The sequence below is a fragment of the Eleginops maclovinus genome, chromosome 21 (assembly GCF_036324505.1).
Source record: "Eleginops maclovinus isolate JMC-PN-2008 ecotype Puerto Natales chromosome 21, JC_Emac_rtc_rv5, whole genome shotgun sequence".
NCBI classification, from domain to species: Eukaryota; Metazoa; Chordata; class Actinopteri; order Perciformes; family Eleginopidae; genus Eleginops; species Eleginops maclovinus.
In genome coordinates this window covers 10,731,784-10,752,083 of record NC_086369.1, presented here as the reverse complement: position 1 = coordinate 10,752,083, position 20,300 = coordinate 10,731,784, and the positions used below count along the sequence as shown (strand labels likewise).

Here is a 20,300-nt window from a genome sequence, read left to right as displayed (position 1 = left end):
AACACCTGCTAACATGTGACACAGGCTCCGGTGGACTGCTGGAAAGAACTCCCTTCTGCTCTCCCGCCTTTGGATTTTGACTAACAAGGCCCTAAGCATCTCTTTATTTTCCTGACACCTTTCTTGTCAGATGTCCCCTTCGGCTGCCATTTCTTTTTCCGACTTCATGCTGCACTTTCTCATAAACGCCTCAGAGGTCGGAAAGTCATCACACTTGAGTGCAAAAATAATGTTATTCGTTTGGAACGGGGATCAGTTTTGTGGGTTGATTGTCTTACGGCTCCATCACATGGTGTCTTTCACGAGAGTCACAATAACTCTGACAGTTGAAAATGTTGTGTTGAACAGATCTGTCCTCCGTGCACTAGCTCTGGCCTGTAGACGCGGCCTGGAAGCCCAGTCTTCTGTCTGCCTAACACATAATATATTGGCAAAGCCATACAACCGGCTCTCACAGGACCTATGGCTCCTTATTGGAAATTACGTCACCTCATAAAGGGACATGACCCGTTACAAAATCACGCTGCTTCTTGTTATTCTTGCAAAGAAGAAAGTCTCTCTCCCTATGATTTTGTCGCTTTAATCCACTCAGTCTTGATTTTGTTTGTTTTTTATCCTTCCCTTGGATCACGTGAGTTCTCATGAAACCTCCCAGGTGGACAGGAAGGCCATCAAGGCTGGGCGAGTGCTTGATTAGTAACAGCACACAGTGAGCGTCTACGCAGCCACTCAGTGCTCTTCTTCATACCTAGCCATCCGAAAAAAAGGATGACAACTTGTCAAAACATGGCAGTGGAGTGTGTAGGGGCCTTAACATTGAGTTGAGTCTCTGGGAACACATTTAGCAATCCATCTGCGATCGTCATGATCAGGGTTGAGCCCTGTCAGCCCCGCACGGTGTTGATACATACATGCCAAGAGCTGCTCACATGTCAGCATGTTTCAGAGAACATGGTAATAACAACGTGGTGTCTACATGTCTGTCACACGGTCGTTGCGCGCAGCGTGAACCCACATAAGCGCAAAGGTATACATTCCAGAAACCGCTAGGGTTTCACGTCTCGTTACGTGTCCCTCAATTTTGTTAATGCAGAAATTCATAATGTGATGATATTTAACCTTGTGGAACTACAGCATGTGCAATCAAAACGATGTCTTCACATATCTATGGGGAATCCGACATTTTTTTCCTATTAGCTCACATGTTCAAGGCCACACACACATGCATTTCATGATGTATTTGGCAATCAAGGCTATTTTGCAAAAGCCATAAAGGTTGCACACCTGCAGCAAGGACCATATACTAGATATAGAGTAAATCAAAAACTACATTTATGTTTTATCACTTAATGGGCAGCCATTTGTTAAAGAAGTAGAGCTGTAATGTAGCCATAGATTACTGCTGAAGGGGGAATGCTTCAATATGCAACAATAACTTGCTCCTCTACGTGTTCCTGAAATCATCTACTGCAGGTGCAAGGGCTTAGCTTTCATTTGTCCAGATTTTGAGATATCTCAAAATAAAAATAATAATAATAACTCATTATATTTTCATAGCGCTTTTCTGGGACACAAAGTCGTACAAACAAGCAAGGACAAACAAAGACGATGAACGGGGAAGGGTTGATGGGGGAGTCTATGAGACAGAGAAGAACAGATTAGTTGTGAGGCAGGACTGGAATACTGTGAGGGACAGAGATCTTGGGGGAATGAATTCCAGAGCAGAGTGGATCAGATTTTAACAGTGGAAACAATAGTACAACATGTAAAAAAAAGCAACTGCATATTAACCTTTGGTATCATGCCATTGGCCAATCCTGCTAATGCGTTTGTCAAAATTCAAGAAAGTTTGACTTGGCGGTCAATAATAGCTTGGATTTACTTAGACCCGGCAAGTAAATCACTGATCGCAGCGATTCTAGGGAAATAACTTGATTTAGCTATACAATTAAGTCTTTTCAAATGTTGTTGTGACCAAGGCTAAATTAAGTTTACCAAAATAGATATTTATGTGTATTAATTCACAAAATTCCATTTATCTCTGACACAGAAATGTCACACTTCTAATGAAATTATAAAGTGGTGAGTCCAGCACGAATAGGGTTGTATGAACCTCAATAATCAACTTTTAATCCCAAAATTGTCCTACTGACCTCTCTCGATCTCTCTGCAGTCCATTTCTGTTTCAGTCGGCTGTCCGCTCATCTGAGGCCCTGCACACCAAAGCAATGAGCTTCTCGGGTATCTTGGAGGTCCTTGGCTCGGTCCCTGTGGTGTAGCTGCTGCCACATGGAGGTAACTTTAGCAGATTCAATATTAATGACCATTGACCAGGGCCTCCTTGTAATCCACTTACCGTCATTACACTGGGTCAGCATGGCTACTGCTGCTGGTCTCTCATACCCCAGCTGGACGAACTGCTACATTCCATTTGAGTGGTGTATGCTTGGACGATGGAGAAACACTGTTTTGCTACTTACATTTGCATGTATTGGGTTTTACAAAGTTGCACGGAGTTGCTGGAAACATGTGCGAATAATACAGAATAATTCATTGCAATGAAAACAGACGCATTTGAAAAGCAGGTGATATTTTTTGCCTTAAACACTCACCTCATCTAGGGGCTGTGTTGAGACTAATTTGAAGCACATCAAGAAAGATCTTGACCTCCAGAGTGTTCCAACTTTAAAGATGACAGTCCCGTGTCCGTGTAATTAAAACTGCTTCGGTAGAGGCCAAAAAGACTCGGGAGGGAAAGTTTAAGAAAATACAGGTGGACAGCTCTAAACTCCTCCAACAAAGTCAATGCCTTTGTGCAACCTCGGCCTCGGTACCCTGCTTTAGCTCCACATGTGTCAGAGTGATTTTTCTGTGCAGCGGAGGCTTCAGATGAACTTTTACCCCTTGGACTTATTTTCAAAAGCGCACACACAGAGACGAGTTCACCTGTGCAGCCCAAGCAGAGTATACATACGCCACTCTGTATTAATGACCAACTCGGCTACGGCTATTAAACTGTGCATGTTGTTATGATTTCCTGAATTCTGATAAGGTTGAAAAGGCATTCTCATGCCAAGGAGGAATGAAGGGCATCCCCTGTTCACTCCTCGCTCCCCACCCTCCAGGTTTCTTGAGTCCTGTAATTGAGAAATACAGCTCAAGGTAACGTGTCCTGAAGACCTTTTGCCTACAGACATGAGGTAATGGTGGGGCTAATTAGGCTGAGGAGACAGGGTGGGCGGAAGCTCCTGGCCTGAAGCCCCATTAGTCTACAGAACAGTCTCCCAATGGTCAAGGACATTTAACCGGGATGAGGAAAACAGAGCGGCGTTGCTGGCTGGCTCCTAAGGTAAAGCCATGGTGATGGACTGAGTCACCACATGAAAGGCTGGGAAAAAGCCGAATTGCAGAGAAAAAGAAGCAGGAGAAAGAAAGGCCCATTCAGGACAAGAACTTATATAAAGATGAGAATCCTCAGCAGGAGCCTGGTTCCCCCTCCCTTTTTCTGATGCTCAAGATAGTTTGTCTTGTTCCTCAGGCAGGACTTATCACATTGAGCCCTGTTCAGGATATTCCTCCTGACACTGTAATTTTAACGCAGTAGATCAAAATGATTGCAGTGTATATCGTAACGCGAGACTTAGACGTTTCATTTTTAATGGTTTCCGAAATGCGTTAGTAGGAACCCCTATGACATGTCGCTGGGCCCAGGACAGGACGGCTTTTGGACTTTTCCACATCTTATTCCCACTTGTCTGTCCAGCTTGGTACCTTATCTTCTAAACTATGGAATCCCTTAATGGAAGGATTTATGGGCATGAAAATATATACAGCTAAAAAGGGAAAGAAATAGAGCGATTCATGAACCCTAACTGCAATATTAAACTCTGGAATCTGAGATTAAAGCTGGACTTCTGTTACAATAAATCCTTAGATTTAACTGTTAAACTATTATAGTCGTCTGAACTACAGACTAAGAGCAGCTCTGTGAGCGCCAGTGTTCATGTCTAAGCTGGGGAAGCCATTGCTTGGCCTTCACTCACATGGCAGCTCACTCTTCAAGAGATGACGGAGAAAGATGAATAGAGGGCGAGGGATTTGTTATCTTAAATCAGTCATGGGCTGCAGGCAGACGTTTATACAACTTTTGTAAAGATTTACGAGAGCGTCTCCTTTTTTTGCTACTACTGACTAAAGGGCAATGCCATTTACTGGTCCGTTTTATACATCATATACGCAGACCAAACTGTACGCACATAATAGTTTTCATTATTACATCATAACTCAGCTAAAGTACCTTGGCATATGTGACTGATTCCTCTCGTTATCATTGTCAAGGGATACCTAATCTGCGAACACGTGTTTCTGTCGTCCTAATTTAAAGAGAATAAAGCACAGCATCCAGGCTCCGATCATTTGCGAGCTACTTAAGGCGCAGGCTGATGACATGTCAACGAACCAAGTGAGCAAAGCAGAATGTCCGTCAGTACCTTCAAGGGCGCTGAATCAGGCGCTCATCGTTTGTTACAGAAACAAGTTCTTGGGAGTCCAAGGCGCGTCACTCCCTTCTAAGGCAACCGGAGGGCTATCAAAACATAGCTGGACACCCTTGACACCTTAAGTCAAATAAATGCATGGAAAAACCTACAGCGGATGAGATAGTAGGTGAATAAAGACAAACTTGAATTGGATGGTTTGAAGCGAAGAGTGAATAAAAGTGAAAACTAAAATATAGTGTGGAAGGAGCTACATTGGCTCCTCCAAGTCTGACAGAGAACATTTTACTCATGAGATTTTTTGGTTAAAAAAGCCCAAACACGGGTCATCTTTTGGTATTACGACGTGAGAGAAAATGAAGTCCATTTACACTCACTTAGAACCTCGAGAATGTCAACGCCAGAATGTCTCTTTCCAAGCATTCCCAGAAATACTCAGGACAATGTAGGGTGGCGTTTGTCTTGTGTCGAACACGCATCGTTGAGCTTGAAGGGGAAAAGCTTTCTCACTCACCTACTCATTCACTTAACTTGCCTTAAATCAGAAGGCATGATGGGAGAGTCTATGTTCCTGTGCGTACAGCCGGCAGTCTCCCTCGGTCACTCTGTTATCCCAATTAAGAAGAAAGACGGACTGACGCAAGACATAAAGAGAGAGCAGGACATGGAGTAACCAGTTCTTACATTAGCCCTGACCGAAGGCAGTTACCTTCTCCTGACCTTCCCTGCCCCCGCCTCCTCCTCCACCTCCAAATCACTGTGTCTTTATCCACCTCGGCTGTAAACCCCCCCCCCCCCCCCCCCCCCACACACACACACCATACACTCTCCCCCTGCTCCACTCAGTCATCAAAGTGAACACTGTGGAAAAGAGGAAATGTGAAGGTTAGGCGACCTGATTTGGAGTAGTGGGGGATTTATTTTGGAAATTCATCAAGCGGAGGCCCATTGAATCCTCGAGTGGGTCACTGGATAGAAGCTGGACTCCTCCAGAGCCCCCCTGTTACCACCCCCACCCACTCCCACCCTTTCACAGAGCCTCTGTTTTCAAAGGTACAGTGACATCTGAGTTAGTAATTTGGCACACAGCTGGAGCAGGACACTGGGGTTTAATTGGGCTGCATTGCTTTAGTGGTTTCAGCAGTAACTGGATTCAGGCCCTTTCCTCAAAGCTTTATCCAAATCTTCAACGTCTCTTTTAGGTGCTTAGACTCCATCTGGATGTTACAACCAAAAGTCTGTTTTTTTGTGTGCATTTTCAATTTGCGCAACCAAGTAGAAAGGCCGGAAATTCAAAATATGGCTTGGCTGAGGAAGAAATGTTGGTGTATGGAAAAAGCAAAATACAGAGAAACAGACTCATCGAATTCATTATGATGTACATGAAGCATGCAACTTAAAGGTCTAGTGAGGTTTCTGCTCGGCGAAAGAAACAAAAAACAGCAGCAAACAAATACATCAGATCTGTTAGTAGCAACATGAGGCTAATGTCTCTTAATTGAATACACAAAACAAACACTAATGTTATATTTCATCCATATTAGTGCAGGGAAGCGTCCATACTCTTCTGCTTATTTCCAAGAAACGTCTATTAAATCTAACTTCACGCCAAATAACTATTTACAACTCATTAATCAAAGGCAATTGCACTTTAAGGAAAAGTACTCACATGTTTTATAAAAATGCTAAAAGACTGTTCTCTGTTCACTCCAGAGAGAACTTCTGTACGGCAGCTGAAAGATGTGGCTGGAATATTCTTCCCAAAAATGAACAAAGAGAGATGTGAATGGCACCCAATGGCACAAATCCCAGGAACACTGGAATATTTTTCCACCTCACGCTTCCCTCCTTTCAATATTTGCCCAGTTGAACACAGGAATTCATTTTACACCTTAGGAATACACTTTTAGTTAGATTTTCTTTAATATAAAATGTAGCCGTTATCAAGAATAATGCAACTTCATACAACAGCATTTCATTTACAGACACAAATTACAAATATTTTCTGGAGACTGTACATATCTGGTTCTGATCTAAAAAGAAGATGCCAGAGGGCTTAGATATGATGGGTGAACAAGTAAAATAATATATAAAAAGGGAACTTAATGCGATACTAAAAATCAATTAAAGGGGCAAATGAGGGGTGTTAAAATATCATTACTGAACATGAACACTCCTATTACCCTTTTTAAAAATGGACACACATTTATTTTATAAATATTAGAGTAGGAGGTGAAAGAAGAATAGAACACCAAATCAATTTGGGCAATGCAACCTGAGCTGGACATGCAGCTAGTGAAAAAAAGATAGTACACATAAGCTTTAAAAAACACAACTACAGGAATAGTTTCATGTTGTGAGAAACACAGATTCTATACTTCTCTCATGTCTGTATGTTAAGTATGGAGCCAGAGCCAGAAGATAATTAGCTTAGCTTAGCATCGACAAAGCATTGTGAAACTTATACTCTCAAGTAAAAAGAATGTGTAAGAGCATCTTTAAAACTTCTAAATGAACAAAAATGTTCTTCAAACAGAAACAAGGTCATTTAACCGCAGCCTGAAAGGTGCTACATATTTCGGAACTCAGGAAAGAGCCAGGCTAACAGTTTTTCTCCATTTCCAGTTTAACGCTAAGCTAGGCTAGGCTAAGCTAATTGTCTCTTGACTCTAGGTTCATATTTAATATATAGACATGAAGTGGTATCAATCTCCTGTCTCTTTATCTGCAAGAAAGTAAATTAGTGAGCAAATTAATCTTTCAGAGTGTAAAATGTTGCTACCAGGGCTGTTAAATTGTTAATGATAAAAGTAGAGCCAGGATTAATGTGTAGCTGCTTTGAAAATTAAGTAAAAAAGAGAACCTATGAGTAAAAAATGAATAAGTTAGGCTGGAAATAGGAGACTAGAATTAGCAATAAACGTCTAATGCTCATAAAGTCCGGAGCAGCTAGGCTTACTTAGCATTTAATTAAAACCCTGGAAGTGTGCTGTGGACTTTCTATTAGCAGCCTTGCTGAAGCCCTTTTTATGTGAGTAAAAATAAAGACTCCACCCTAATAAAACACAATTGTGACCATTTTCTTCTAGCAGACAGCCAAAAATGTCCAGTTCTGGGACATAATATGGCAAAGCTGTTATGCTGGGCACCTTCATACGAAGGGTGGATTTGCAAAACGCTTCTAAATGGAATAACACCTAAATAAAATGGCTCTCTGTGTGCTTTGTAGGGAGAAAGTACAGACCAGGGTAATGAAATCAAACTGTTTACTGAAAGATGATATGCATCTGGTGTAGTAAGCTGTCAGAGATGTTGCTATTTTTAAGATCAGGTTACTTTAAAAGATATGTTTATAAAATGTATGCAAAAAAAAACACCCGGAGGATATTAGAAAATATATTAAAATCTCTTAAATAAAATTACACTTTACTGCCCTTTCTCGAGAGTGTACCTGAAAATATTTGTGTTTGGAGTAACAGTCAAGGAAGCATTATAGAAGCACAGAAATATAAGACAGAAGGTGTTTTCCTTTTTCTCCGTCTTTTCCCCTCAGCAGTTGTGTTCTTTTACAGACATAATGCATGACATTTGTCAACCAAGAAGAAATAAGTGTATCCCTTTGGTTTCTAATGGTCTATTATAAACACACAAAAAATGGAGACCTGGTTGGCGCTGTTTCTGATGTGCTGGCAGTCCAAGCTCGTTCCACATGGTTTGGACCAAGAGCTCCAACTCTTGTGGCACAGACTGAGACCCAGATCCTTGTCCAGAACCCGTATTCTGGACGTACGCCCTTACCCTCAGCTCTGTCAGATCTGGTCGACCTGGAGATCGGCATCCAGACCACAGCTGAGGTCTAAACCAAACCTGTACTCAGGCTAAAAGATTATTTTTAGCTCTGTGAAGTTCAGGTATGGTGACAAAGCCGTCTGGCCTTATTTTATTCCCGTTATTCCCCCAACACCAGCCACAGCAGACATAGAAAGATATAAAAAAACCTGCATATTATTGTCAAAGCCCTTCCCTTTTCTTTAAGTGTGGATCTCAGGAGTGAGTCCAGCTAACCGGAACCCAGTGAGTCTCCGTCTCCACTTTCTTTAACGCCAACCGCAGCTCGCTGAAAGCCGCCGAGAGGTCATCGTTGACTATGACCTTCTCAAACAGGTGGCCATGTTGAGTCTCCAGCGTCTGCGCAGTGTTCACCATCTCCTGGAAGTCGTCATCCTGCATGTGAATACAGAGAGAAGAAGATTTTGAGGAGGTGATTAAAAGCAGAGAAGTTAAAGGCAAAACAGTTCACTTGAGGGAGCCTATCTGCTGCGAAGAGAAAGCTCTGGCCACAGTAAACAAGAGAGGAGAGACAAATCCACATACTGTAAACACAAATTACATGGCCTTGAACACGCAAATAAACACAAAGTGGCCCATACAGAACCCGTTATAACCTCTCAGAGACATGGTACCCACATATGAAACCTGGCACCGACCACGTACTAAAACCTCCCTGTGCATGACCTGACCTCAAGGAATTTTCATCATTTCCTTAAACAGTTATCCAGTTCACAAAGAAAAGAAAATATACTCACAATAAGCATAACCACCGTTTTCAAAAGGCAAACGTTTTAAAACATACATTATTGCTGGTCTGGATTTTATAAGCGAAATGGGGAAATGACAGCAACTATATGAATGGTTGTTCCTTTGATCTAGCAGTATCTGAATATTGGACTAGAAAGGCTGCAGGGGTAGTGACTGAGGGATGCACACACTGGGTTAGAGTTAGCTTAGCCGCATCTAAAATAGGAGTAGCATGAGCTGATTGCACTGACAGCTTTGACCAGGAGTCTTCCAGTCAGGAGCAGAGTTTTTCAGGTCAATATGCAAATCAGCTGTGCAGTGTAAAGAATAAAACCATACTCCAACTGTGAGGAATAGCCAAATAACATATTTTTATCAGGGTGGGAGTAAATACTGCCTATCTGGGGCTCCTGTATTCATGCAGGTATCTCTCCACGATGGTCCCTCTGAGGCTTTCTGGTGTCAGCTGTGTGGGCGCCCCCGATTTAGCCTCATGTTTTTACTGGGAAAACTCAACTTTAGATTTCTGGACAGATATGGTTTTATAGTGAACCCCTGGTGCCAAACACACACATATAAATACACACAGGTGCACATTCATGCACATGAGCTCAAAAACACACACACACACACACAAACTGTATATAGGCCCACACACCCACAAACAGGCTGAGTGTGCATGCAATGTGTACGCACATAAACACCGTCTAGTTAAAGTGTAAACGTCCTTTTTTTGAGACGCTTCTTCTAGCCAGGAGTTACTTTAGAATGTTTCTGGTGGTTTTCCGCTTCATTATGGATTAGCTGCGCGGCTAAATATAAACACTCACTTGCGCTGAATTTCAAAACGGCCGGTCTGTTTTCTTAGGGGACGACGTCCCGTAGCCTTTTGTCTTTTTTGGAGGAACATGTGATAGTTTTATCAGGCCGTGGTTTAAGGAGTGGCTCATAAGGTTTGTAGATCTGTGGAAAAAAATTGTTCCACAGCAAGACTATTTTCTCTCTCATCTGGACCGAAGTCCCCTCAGGACTTCTACTGCTGGACTTACAAATGACCATTGTGTCCATCGCCAGGTAGACAACCCCTGTGACCTGTCCTTGCAGCTACATGAACTTGGGAGACTGCTTTGTGTTAATGTTTCCATGTCCATGAGGGACGTCTGTGTCTAGTTAGGCCATTCCAGGTAAAAAGAACATTAATCACAGCAGGATGCCGCTTTAGGGACCGCGAGCTGGGCAGGGACATGGAAAGAGAATCAAGGAGGAGAATAATAAGATCGATGTAGTAGAAATAAAGGGGCGGAAGAATATAATGAAGGTAAGAGAGGCGAATGGAAAGCTGGGCAAGAAGCAGCAAGTAGATATTCTTTGGCGTGCGCTCATCCGTGCTGGATCGCTCTCCTCAGAGGGTAGTTTGAGCTGATGCCACTTCTCGAGGGCCAAGCTGGAGAAGAAAAAGCTCATTTATCCCCACTGCCATTAGATTGCTTAATTTCCACATGAGATGATGTAGCGTCTTGTGTGTTAAAGTACTTATCGAGCACAGATAAATAACATGTTTTCACTCCACAATACGAGGCTATTAGCGCTCATTTTACCACTAATGTTTGTCCACGCTGAGTAAACGGCAGGTTTTTAATCAATACCAGGATTTTATGGGTTTCTTTGTATCTAATATATTCAAGATTTTACAGCATTCGTTTTACTGTAAATTCTGTCTGGAGTGGAAAATGTGCCTTATGAGAAGTGTCAGCCTCTCGTGTAATCTTTTAAAGGAGCCACACACACTTCGACCCCAGCGGGAAACTTGCTTCCTTGATCCCAATAAAACCCACCTGGGTGCTTTTAAAAAAAACAATACAAGTTTTAATCAAGCAGATCCTCAGAAAGAGTATTCAGATGTGTGATTCTCTGCACTAAGCCTGAATTTAACATTTAATCAGACAGTGTTTGGTTGTTTCTACATTGTGCTTACAAACTTTGAATCGTTTCCAGCTCAAACTAATGGGGTTAAAGTCAGACTGCTCAGCTGAAACAATGATCTGAGTGTTCCTCAGTTTTTATCATTAAAGCAGACCTGTCTCTCTGACAGAATATACAGCTGGCAGAGGATACAATATGTCTGAGACGACTCACCTAACAACAGCTCCTCTTTCAGAGCCTTTAATAGCAAATCTGAGGTGGCTTACGTCCTGTCAGTGTACATGAACATTTACACAGAACCTGTTTTTTTCCCCCTTGAAATATGCGTGCTTGTCACACAGTTCTACAGACGTGTATTTGTATTACTTGAGAGAGCAGAAGGCAGCAAACGGACAGTAAGTACAGCCACAGTACGGGTTGTTAGGAATCATCATGCTTCTTACAGCTTCAGCTCATTGTTCTCTGGAGCAGACAGAGGCAACATGATATTTCACTGTTGGACTCACGCCAGCTGACTCGGTTCTTAAAGGTTTGAGAGTGAACTAAAATATCCAAAAGAAAGCAACACATTTAGGGGGAGGGTGTCTCTGGGAAAGCCCAAGAAATAAGACTGAGAATACATAATGATTATATAAATAAATACAATTGATTGGTGAAAGTTTCCCAGTTTGGGATGAATAAAGTATTTCTGATTCTGATTCTGTGTCCACGTCTTCTTATCAGAATTCATCTTTTTGAATTCATCCCTACTTGTCTTGAATAGTTTGTGAAACATTTTTTCAAACAACATGACGTCACCACTTAAGAGGGAATGTTGTTACGGATTTTCTTTGGGTGGGATTTAAGTTTTGGTCTTCAAGATCTTTATAATTCCAACCGCAATGAATACTTACAATATAATAATTAATACACGCATTTTCTTTCTCAGGATATGATGTATTTATTTCACTCTAAGGTTTTGTGTATAAAATCCTTGAAGTGGGCCGTCGTATAGATCAGTGGGTAGAGCAGGCGGCCATATACAGGGGTTTGAACCCCATGCGGTGGACCCAGGTTCGAATCCGGGTGCCTTTGCCGCACGTCTTCCCTCTGTATCTCCTTTTCTGAACTGCACTATATTAAAAGGCACTGGTTGCCCAAAAAAATCTTTATTAGGGCAGCCGTGGCTCAGTGGGATAGTGCGCAGATATCCGCTGATTGACCCCCACTACAGCATCTCGCTGTGTCCTTGGGCACCTCACCACATATTGCTCCAGTGGGTATACTCCACAGTATTGAATGTATTACATGTCCAATAAGTAACATGTACAGTTATGGAGAAGTGCTAAATAAATACAATGTAGTATTAATATTACAGATGTTTTCAATGAAGAAATATATAAATCATTGATTATACTCCAGCTGTGTGCCATATTGGATCTACACCTGCGGAACAGCTCACAACACATCACCCTCTCCACTGTTCCCCTCCTTCCTCTCGGTGCAAGTCTGCCTCCGCTCTGACAGTCTCTCAGCTCCTCACGGTGTCCCGTCGGGCCGTTCGCAGTGTGCTGCTGACCCGGAGTCTTGGCCTTAGCGCTGCCTGTGGCGAGCGAGACACGCGCTCACCGCAGGCGACGGGGCTGGGAAAACCATCATCTACCCTTAAACCCCCCACACCCCCACCCCCCCACGCGGCGACTTCACAGCAGCATCACACAATGGTAAATTGATTTCATCTGCGTCGGAGCAGGTTAAGGTGTGCGAAGGATGACCTCATCACACACACATACACATGGAACACACAGGGTCCAGATAGTGTTTCTTCCTGCTGTTACACCATCAAATTATTTCGACTGTTTGTTCCCTAGCTACACCCTCCATCGGACGGACCTTTTTGTAGGAATGTCAGATTTAGACAATACAATTTATATGACTCTTACACTTTATCTGTTGTACATTTGCTCTCTGGCTGAATGTTAAATATCACCCTTTATCCTTATTTAATGTGCACTTCTTTTATAGTGATCCAATTTCTTCATGGGGGTCGTTAAACTTCCATTTAACACTCATCTAAATAGCATTAACAAATATCCTCCAGTTTGGGAGCACAAGCACAGGGCAACACACTGAAAAGTACATTTAAATCAAGGCAAAGCTGACCCATCTGTTACGCTAGACACTTTAAAGGACTCCAAACAACATGTTACGTTGTAAAATTCAGTGTTTCTTCTCTTACCGTGAATGGCTTGGCAGTTCCCTTGTCGTCCTTGCCTGATATCATTTTAGCGCTTTGCCTGGTCTCCCTCAATCTCTCGATCCTGGGAGGCTTCACAAAAATCACAAAGGGTTTGAACTCGGCCGTCCGCAGGTGCTTTATGGTCTGAAGAGAGAAAACAGGGAAAGAATATTGAATATAAAAGCAAGATGAGGAGAGTAAGTGAATAATGCTTTATTAACCTTATAATCATGAGCTGAATAAATAGGGGACAGACCATTAGTTTATTTTAATGCAGTGGGTTCAAAAATAGAGGTTAGGGTATAATGTGTTGATAGTAGGAAAAAACCGTTTGGCCTTTCTGGTCACATCTCATGACACTGGGTAGTTGTGTTTTATATAATTAAAAGCCAAAAGGAATGGCAACCACTTGTTCGGGGTAAGGGTGGGTGAGACGAACAGCAGGCCTCTGGTTTTGTAGCACATGTGGTGTATCTTTTAGAAGATAGCAGAGGATACATTCCTGTCCACATCTGCACTGCCTCCTCTGGGGACAGTTGCACGACACAACGCCGCCAATCTGGTTCTCAAGAGGTAGAGGAGAGGTCAGAGCTGGTTAGTGGTGGCGTCAGGCTTCAGGCCCTCCCCTGGTTCTGGCACCGCGATCAGGGCTTCCCACAGTGCTAATACGCAGTGGGTCCAAACCCACAACTGATAGGAAGATGGATTAAAAAGCCAAAAGGAGGGGCAGCAGAGGAACCACTGGGAAACATTTATTTCAGCTCTCATCGGCCGCTCAACAAGTCAGCATGGGGGCAATAACACGCTTTGACACTGCCACCGATCTGACCCCTGGAGAACGGGCTTGCACAACACCACAGATGTATGCCAAAAACAAAAAAAATAGAAATACGTAAATGTACACACGCCCACATGAGATCTGCAGACTCTCTCTCCCACACACTTCAGCCCCGAGCTCTGGGGCTGACTCTCATCGCCGCTCAGGCCAAGGTGGTTTGAGAAGCTGCCAGGCTAATCTATATAATGGTGTATTTACGCCTGCCATTATCCACTGAGCGAAAACAAACAGAGAGGAGCCGGTGGGGCAGATGCAGTGCGATACGGGGGCCCGGCCCTGGACTAATGGGAATCGGGCCATTTGTGTGGGGTCTGATCGCCACCACCCAAGACACATAAGCCCAAGAGGAAATCTTCAAATAGAGGAAATTAGCGGTAATTGCTCCCTCAGAATGCCCCCTTTATAACCCACTTTGGTAACCTAGAAAGGAGCCAAGGCCTAAGGAACATCCAGGGATGGGAGGGATCTGCTTTGATAGGAAAAGAAATACAAATGATGGGATGATGAGAAAGGGTTCGTGTCACTCACATGGGGCTGGACATCCAATAGGCACACTTTGTTCTTGGACAGGATGGATCGTATCGAGTCTAGACTTGTCCCGTAGTAGTTCCCTTTGAACTCGCCGTGCTCGATGAACCTGAGAGGGGAAAGACATTGAAAGGGGAGAGGAGATGAGATTGTCAAGTAAGTAAAACACACTTAAGTCCCTCGGGAGTAACATTAGAGTCTCGTGCTAATCTGGTAGACTGTGTCAGCATTTGAAGAATAATGATTTATAAAACCCCCTACAAATCCACAGAGACAGCAGGATTACTCTCTCAACCACGGACAGAAGATACTGAACTTAAAAAGCAGACGTTTTGTACGGAGTGTGTTCTTTTGTAATCTCCTACGCAACACGTTCAATCAGTAACACCTGTTTGTTCTAGAAAAACCACAAAGCCCCTGAATGCCAAACTCTACCCTCTTTTAATCCACCAGGGTTTTAGTAACTGCGAGCAAACAAACACACCAGATAATCTTCCCCCCTCTTTCTCACAAATCAGCTGTCATGGGGAAAAAAGCCACCGGTGTATTTTTAGCTGAAAACATGGAGGAAAAAAGCCTGCGAGGAGAGTAACTACGTGGAAAGAATTTGAAGCTAATAGGAGTGTGTGGTATGCCTGCAGTCTGCTCATGACTAGCGTCGGACAGAATGACTGATGTAAAAAGAACGTTTTATGGTAATTGCCCATGTAAGAAAGTTTTACTCAGCTTTTTTTTTAAAGAGAGGAGGATTAGGTCTCTGACAAACCTATGTTCGGTTATGGGGAAAATAATTTAAGAGCTTACAGTAGCCTGCGTTTAAAAACTCACACCTTACAGAATTCTGCGCTGTTAGTCGTCAAGCATATAAGGAATATAGATTATAGTAAAGCATGCCAATATAGGGTTGGCTATAGTATGTATTGTTGCCATTTTGACAACGAACAGGGCTTCCCTTGGGAAAGTTGTTCAGGCTAAACAGACGTTGTTGTGGCTTCAATTCCGAGACCTTTTATTTCTGCATTGTTCCCGCTGCATGCGATGAGGCATAACGCAAACAAGTTCATCTCACTCCTCGTCTGCTAGGCTGCCTTGTAATTTCAACGTGGAGTGTCCCACGCATCCATCCCACATCACAGCTCTGTCACTCACCCCTCCGACTCCCTAAAAAACATTGCATGCCTCGACCTGCACCGCAACATGGCCTAAATATACACCCCCCCCCCCCCCCCCTTTCCCCTCTTCCCTGTGCATGCTCTGACACTCTATATGCCCTCACCACCACAGGCGTCCCTCCATGTCATATGCATTGAGTTTGCGTGCATAAATGTTTTGTATCTTCACCCTACAGAGTATCTTCTCCTCCCTTTCCAGTTTGTGTGAGACCGGCAGAGAAGGCATCCATCATTCTCATGACTATTACAACTCACATTTCTATTTGTTGGCCACCAATGCCAAGGCGGGCCCTGTGGTGTGGCTGCGTTCACAGAGAGCGCCTGAGGAAAGGAGGAAGCAGAGACAGGAGGGCTTGGGGCCACTGTCTGGAGATCTGTTACCGACACAGGGCCTGGCCCAGTCAACACCAGCTCACACTCAGTTACAGAGACGCGGACGACAGCAGGGAGGCAGCAGCAGCAACGAGTACAGGACCAGTCCGGCTGCTGCACTTCCTCTAGTGGTACAGAGCACAGATAGGGAGGGATTCTGCTGTTTCCACTGGGGGGACAGGTCTCATATCGCACATAATCTTAACTTAACTTAAATGATAGTTTTAAAGTGATTGGAATACATGTTCCATGTACATGTAAATAAATGTTGTCCTTTCCAATGTGATTAGGGATCAGATATTGAAAGATCAAGATCAATGATTGGTCTAAGCCATTTCTAAAGACAACAGGCCAAACATGGCAAGTCCTAGCACTGAAAGGCCTTGCCTAGATGTATTTATCATGTGTCTTATTGCCCTATGTCTCTTCCTGAACAGTGAGATTTTCAGACTATCCCTTCCTAGTTTTTCAAAGGTCCAGATATATAGTAAAATTAACAAAAGTGAAAAAGCCTTCTGTAGCAGTCTGGGCTCAATGGATCTGCCTGTGAAGAACAGGGCCTGTAAAGTCTTTCCTAATTTGAGTGGAAAGTAGTAATGCTACAGGAAATAATCACAGTAGCAAAGTAAATGAATAGTTATTACCTAATACAACATAAGAAGTACTTAAGTAGTTATATTTAAGTAGTATTTGTAAGGTTGTACCTTTTTAAAATGGTGAGTGTTGAAAAAAGGAATATCTGAAGGGTATGTACATTAGAATCTGGGGGCTAAACATTTTGTTTTGCTGGGTGCTCATGTTTTTCTTTACTTCTGCCATGCAGAGTTGTGCCTACTTGTTATTCTGTATATCCGTCTCAAAGAGATGTTTGGAGATGAAGTGGTACTCCACGCCGTCGCTCTCCTGGTTCTTCTTGGCCCGACTGGTGTCTGAGAGAGGGGAGAAAAAAAAAGAAAAAGTGATTACCTCAAACCCAGACTGTGTGACTCACTGTTGGGGCTGGAAGCATCTGAACTCAGCCCCTTATTAACATCGCTGGAAGTCTGAAACACAGCACGCTGAGCCATGCCAACCCTTGTATATATTATTGTGTAATAGCACCATAAAATACACAACCTGTAGCGCTGCAGCACTAAACGCAGACACTTAAGTGACATTCTGCCGAGGTTTACTGTGTCTTATTAAATGTGTCTCTTGTAATGTGGCTGCAGAAACAGAAGCAGTTGCGTTAGCCGCCACCGTTAGCCGCTGGAAGGTAATTGAGTTTGGGAGCTCTCATTAACATCAAGTCGCTACATTTACTCGGCCATAAACTGTAAAGCCTCGCTGTAAAATGAGCAGTGGAGGCGGCACGTGGACAAGGATTTGTAAAGGTCGCAGGGTCGACTCACACTCTGGCTCCTTTCAGTGCTTCAAAGGTCAGAGGGGTGGTGTGTATGCCCGTCAGACACTCCAACAAGCTCCAAAACAAACTATGACATTTTTATCACCTGCAACCAAAACTGCTCGACTCTCCTCTGACCAAGATGTTCTTGCTTGTCAGCGTGTGTTTAAGTAAGCCATCTAAGTGGACCAGAGACTTTCCTTTACAGGGTCCAGACTGATCTACAGGGTTTATGGAAAACCACTGGTGTGATTTACACAGTGTGTCACTTGTTCGAGAAGGAAAGACACTCATAAATCCGACTGGGGTTTGGGAGGACACCGAAGAAGAGCCTTAGACAACAGTAGGAAAAACATGAAAATTAATACGAAATATTCCTGTCTGCAGATACTTATATCTCCCGTTCAGAAATGTGTCAGATGCAGCCAAACGGCACCTTGGGTAGTTTGACTAACACCCTCCACCATGCGTTGTTTTGGCATCTGTTTTGAGGCACAGCAAAAAATGACAGTGCGACAAAAGAATGCGCATCCGTTCATTTCCAAATCATGGAAAATATCAGTAAACTTGGATGGGAATCAAAATGTTTAACCCCCATCTCTAATGGCTTATTGAAATGCTCCTTGTGTTTCGGAGACGGCTGGTTTACATTTTGCAGCGACAAGCAGAGACAAAAATTCAACCAGAGCCACAAGCCGGTGGTCTCCAAAGCTCCGGTTTTCAAATTACCCCAAAAAAAAGGGGTAACGCTTTCAGGCTTAATCCGAAACAACAGCAAGTGTTAAACACATCCATGTGTCTATTGGCAGCAATCAAACACTAAAGAGGAGGGAGAGGAGATACTTTCCGAATGTCTTTCCTCTCAAGCCAGGACTTGTGCCATACGTCTTCTATAGTCAGCATCAGGCGGTCTGGGCTCTATTAAACACAGCATCACAGGTCACATTTGAGAACAATTAACATGCCCAGTGGAAATACGGCCCCATCGATGGGATTTTAATACTGGGGACATTTCAAATGTCAGACTTCGGGATTAATTCTGCCACATGGCATGTAACAAACAGGAAAATTAATATTAGTAGGCCGGTATTTCCTCAAAGTCATGTCGCAGTTTCCCTACAAGCCCTAGGTGGTAAGTACGCTATTCCTAGTGCCATTTCCCTGCTTAAATTTAAAACTAAAAGAGTTATTCGTCCCAGCGTGTTGGCTTGAGGACGTCAAATAAATATAAAAGCTTGGTTAGGAAAGTTATTTCGTTGGATTGCTCTCTCGCTGGGTCCTTAAAAGGAGAAACACGGAGGAGGGAGCGGAGGAAACAGACCGCAAACGACAGAAAGAAAGTGATAAATAAGCTGAAAAAGAAAGTAGAGCGAGAAGCTGGGTGCCAATTTATGAAGCAGTGGAATGTCTTGTCTTCAGGAGGTAGAAAAACTCAGTTTCCTCCATCACTCGGAGCCTGTCAGGCAGACTGTGAAAAGCTGACAATTACAGGGGAGGAGGAACTACCGCCTGGGCCTCGAGAGGAGCTGCCGTACCCTGAGTGTCAATGCCAGACAGTGTGTGTGTGTGTGTGTGTGTGTGTGTGTGTGTGTGTGTGTGTGTGTGTGTGTGTGTGTGTGTGTGTGTGTGTGTGTGTGTGTGTGTGTGTGTGTGTGTGTGAGTCAGACTGGACCTTCATCGCTCAAACAGCACAAGCCCTCTCACACATTGTGAAGAGTAGACTGGAACATGTAAACTAAACATCCTTCACCTAAAGTGGTTATTATGATTTGTTGCTAAACCCAGTGCGGTTGGAATCTGTTTGTGTGTTTCCAACGTGTTTGTTTCGGAGACAGGTGTGCAAGAAGCTTCTAAGGGACACACGGATTGAGAGAGGGAGGCCACTTATTCCCCCTGAGAATAGAGCTGCAGTGTGAGTTATCTAATGTTTGAGAAGGGTCCTTACTCTCGACACCCGCAGCTCACCAACACCATCAATCTTTCACACTTATTCTATCATTCTGAGAATCTGGATGTTTACAGTAAGTTGTCCTGAGATCGTAGCAGTAAGAGTGAGAGCTACTTACTGCAGGAAAAGTCTGACTAAATCTTGGTGATAAAGGTTTCTGCCTGAATGTCCCGGTGGCCTTGTGAAAACCTATTATTTGGATAAAAGTCAAAATAACAAAGAGTACAATTTTCTAAAATCTACAGTATCTGTAGGTGCGAAATAAAAATAACATTTGCTTCTTCACTTGCTTCATATGTTCTGTCTTAAACAAGAGATACAATACAAAATCTGAGCATTAATTAACACTTTTATGCTCATTTCCAGGTTTTGTATTTGTAATTTTTGCCTTTACTGTGAATATTTACATGCTTTAGTGTACAAACAGCTCTTTATTTTCCTCATACTGCCTGCTTTTAGTTTTTTTTCCACCATCTGTCTGAAACCAGAGCCAAGTCCGCTCTGATTGTTTGGCTGGCTGGCTCTGTTGGGATTGGGCAACCACTTAGAGATGTCCTGCCCCTTAGCCTGTCACGTACAGTGTGTCAGAGCATTAGCCAATAGAAACGCTAATGATACGTAGTGATGTCACTATGCCACAGATGTGAAAACAAAGAAGTCCAAGGGAGGCGTTTCGGGAGTGTATTTTGGGATCTAGACCATTTATATGCACAAAAGCCTATATAGCACACTACGGGAAAGAGAAACCCCAAGACAGCATAAAAGGGCCCCTTTAAAAATACAACCTCATTTTAAATCCTTTTATTTTCAGATGAACATAAAGAATATCCCACAATGCACCAG

General features: G+C 43.2%; 1 protein-coding gene across 4 annotated transcripts in view; it reads right to left on the bottom strand.

The window, feature by feature from the left end:
• Nucleotides 1-6,395: 6,395 nt before the first annotated feature.
• Nucleotides 6,396-20,300, bottom strand: part of mpp7a (MAGUK p55 scaffold protein 7a) — a 128,070-nt gene continuing 114,165 nt past the window's right edge. For all 4 annotated transcript variants that reach the window (XM_063912857.1, XM_063912860.1, XM_063912861.1 and 1 more), the window contains 4 exons: nt 16,961-17,054; nt 14,582-14,690; nt 13,216-13,359; nt 6,396-8,720 (listed from right to left, as the gene is read on the bottom strand). In XM_063912857.1, the coding sequence (XP_063768927.1) occupies nt 8,541-8,720; nt 13,216-13,359; nt 14,582-14,690; nt 16,961-17,054 (527 nt within the window). In that variant the 3' untranslated portion in view covers nt 6,396-8,540. The remainder of the gene's footprint in view (nt 8,721-13,215; nt 13,360-14,581; nt 14,691-16,960; nt 17,055-20,300) is intronic.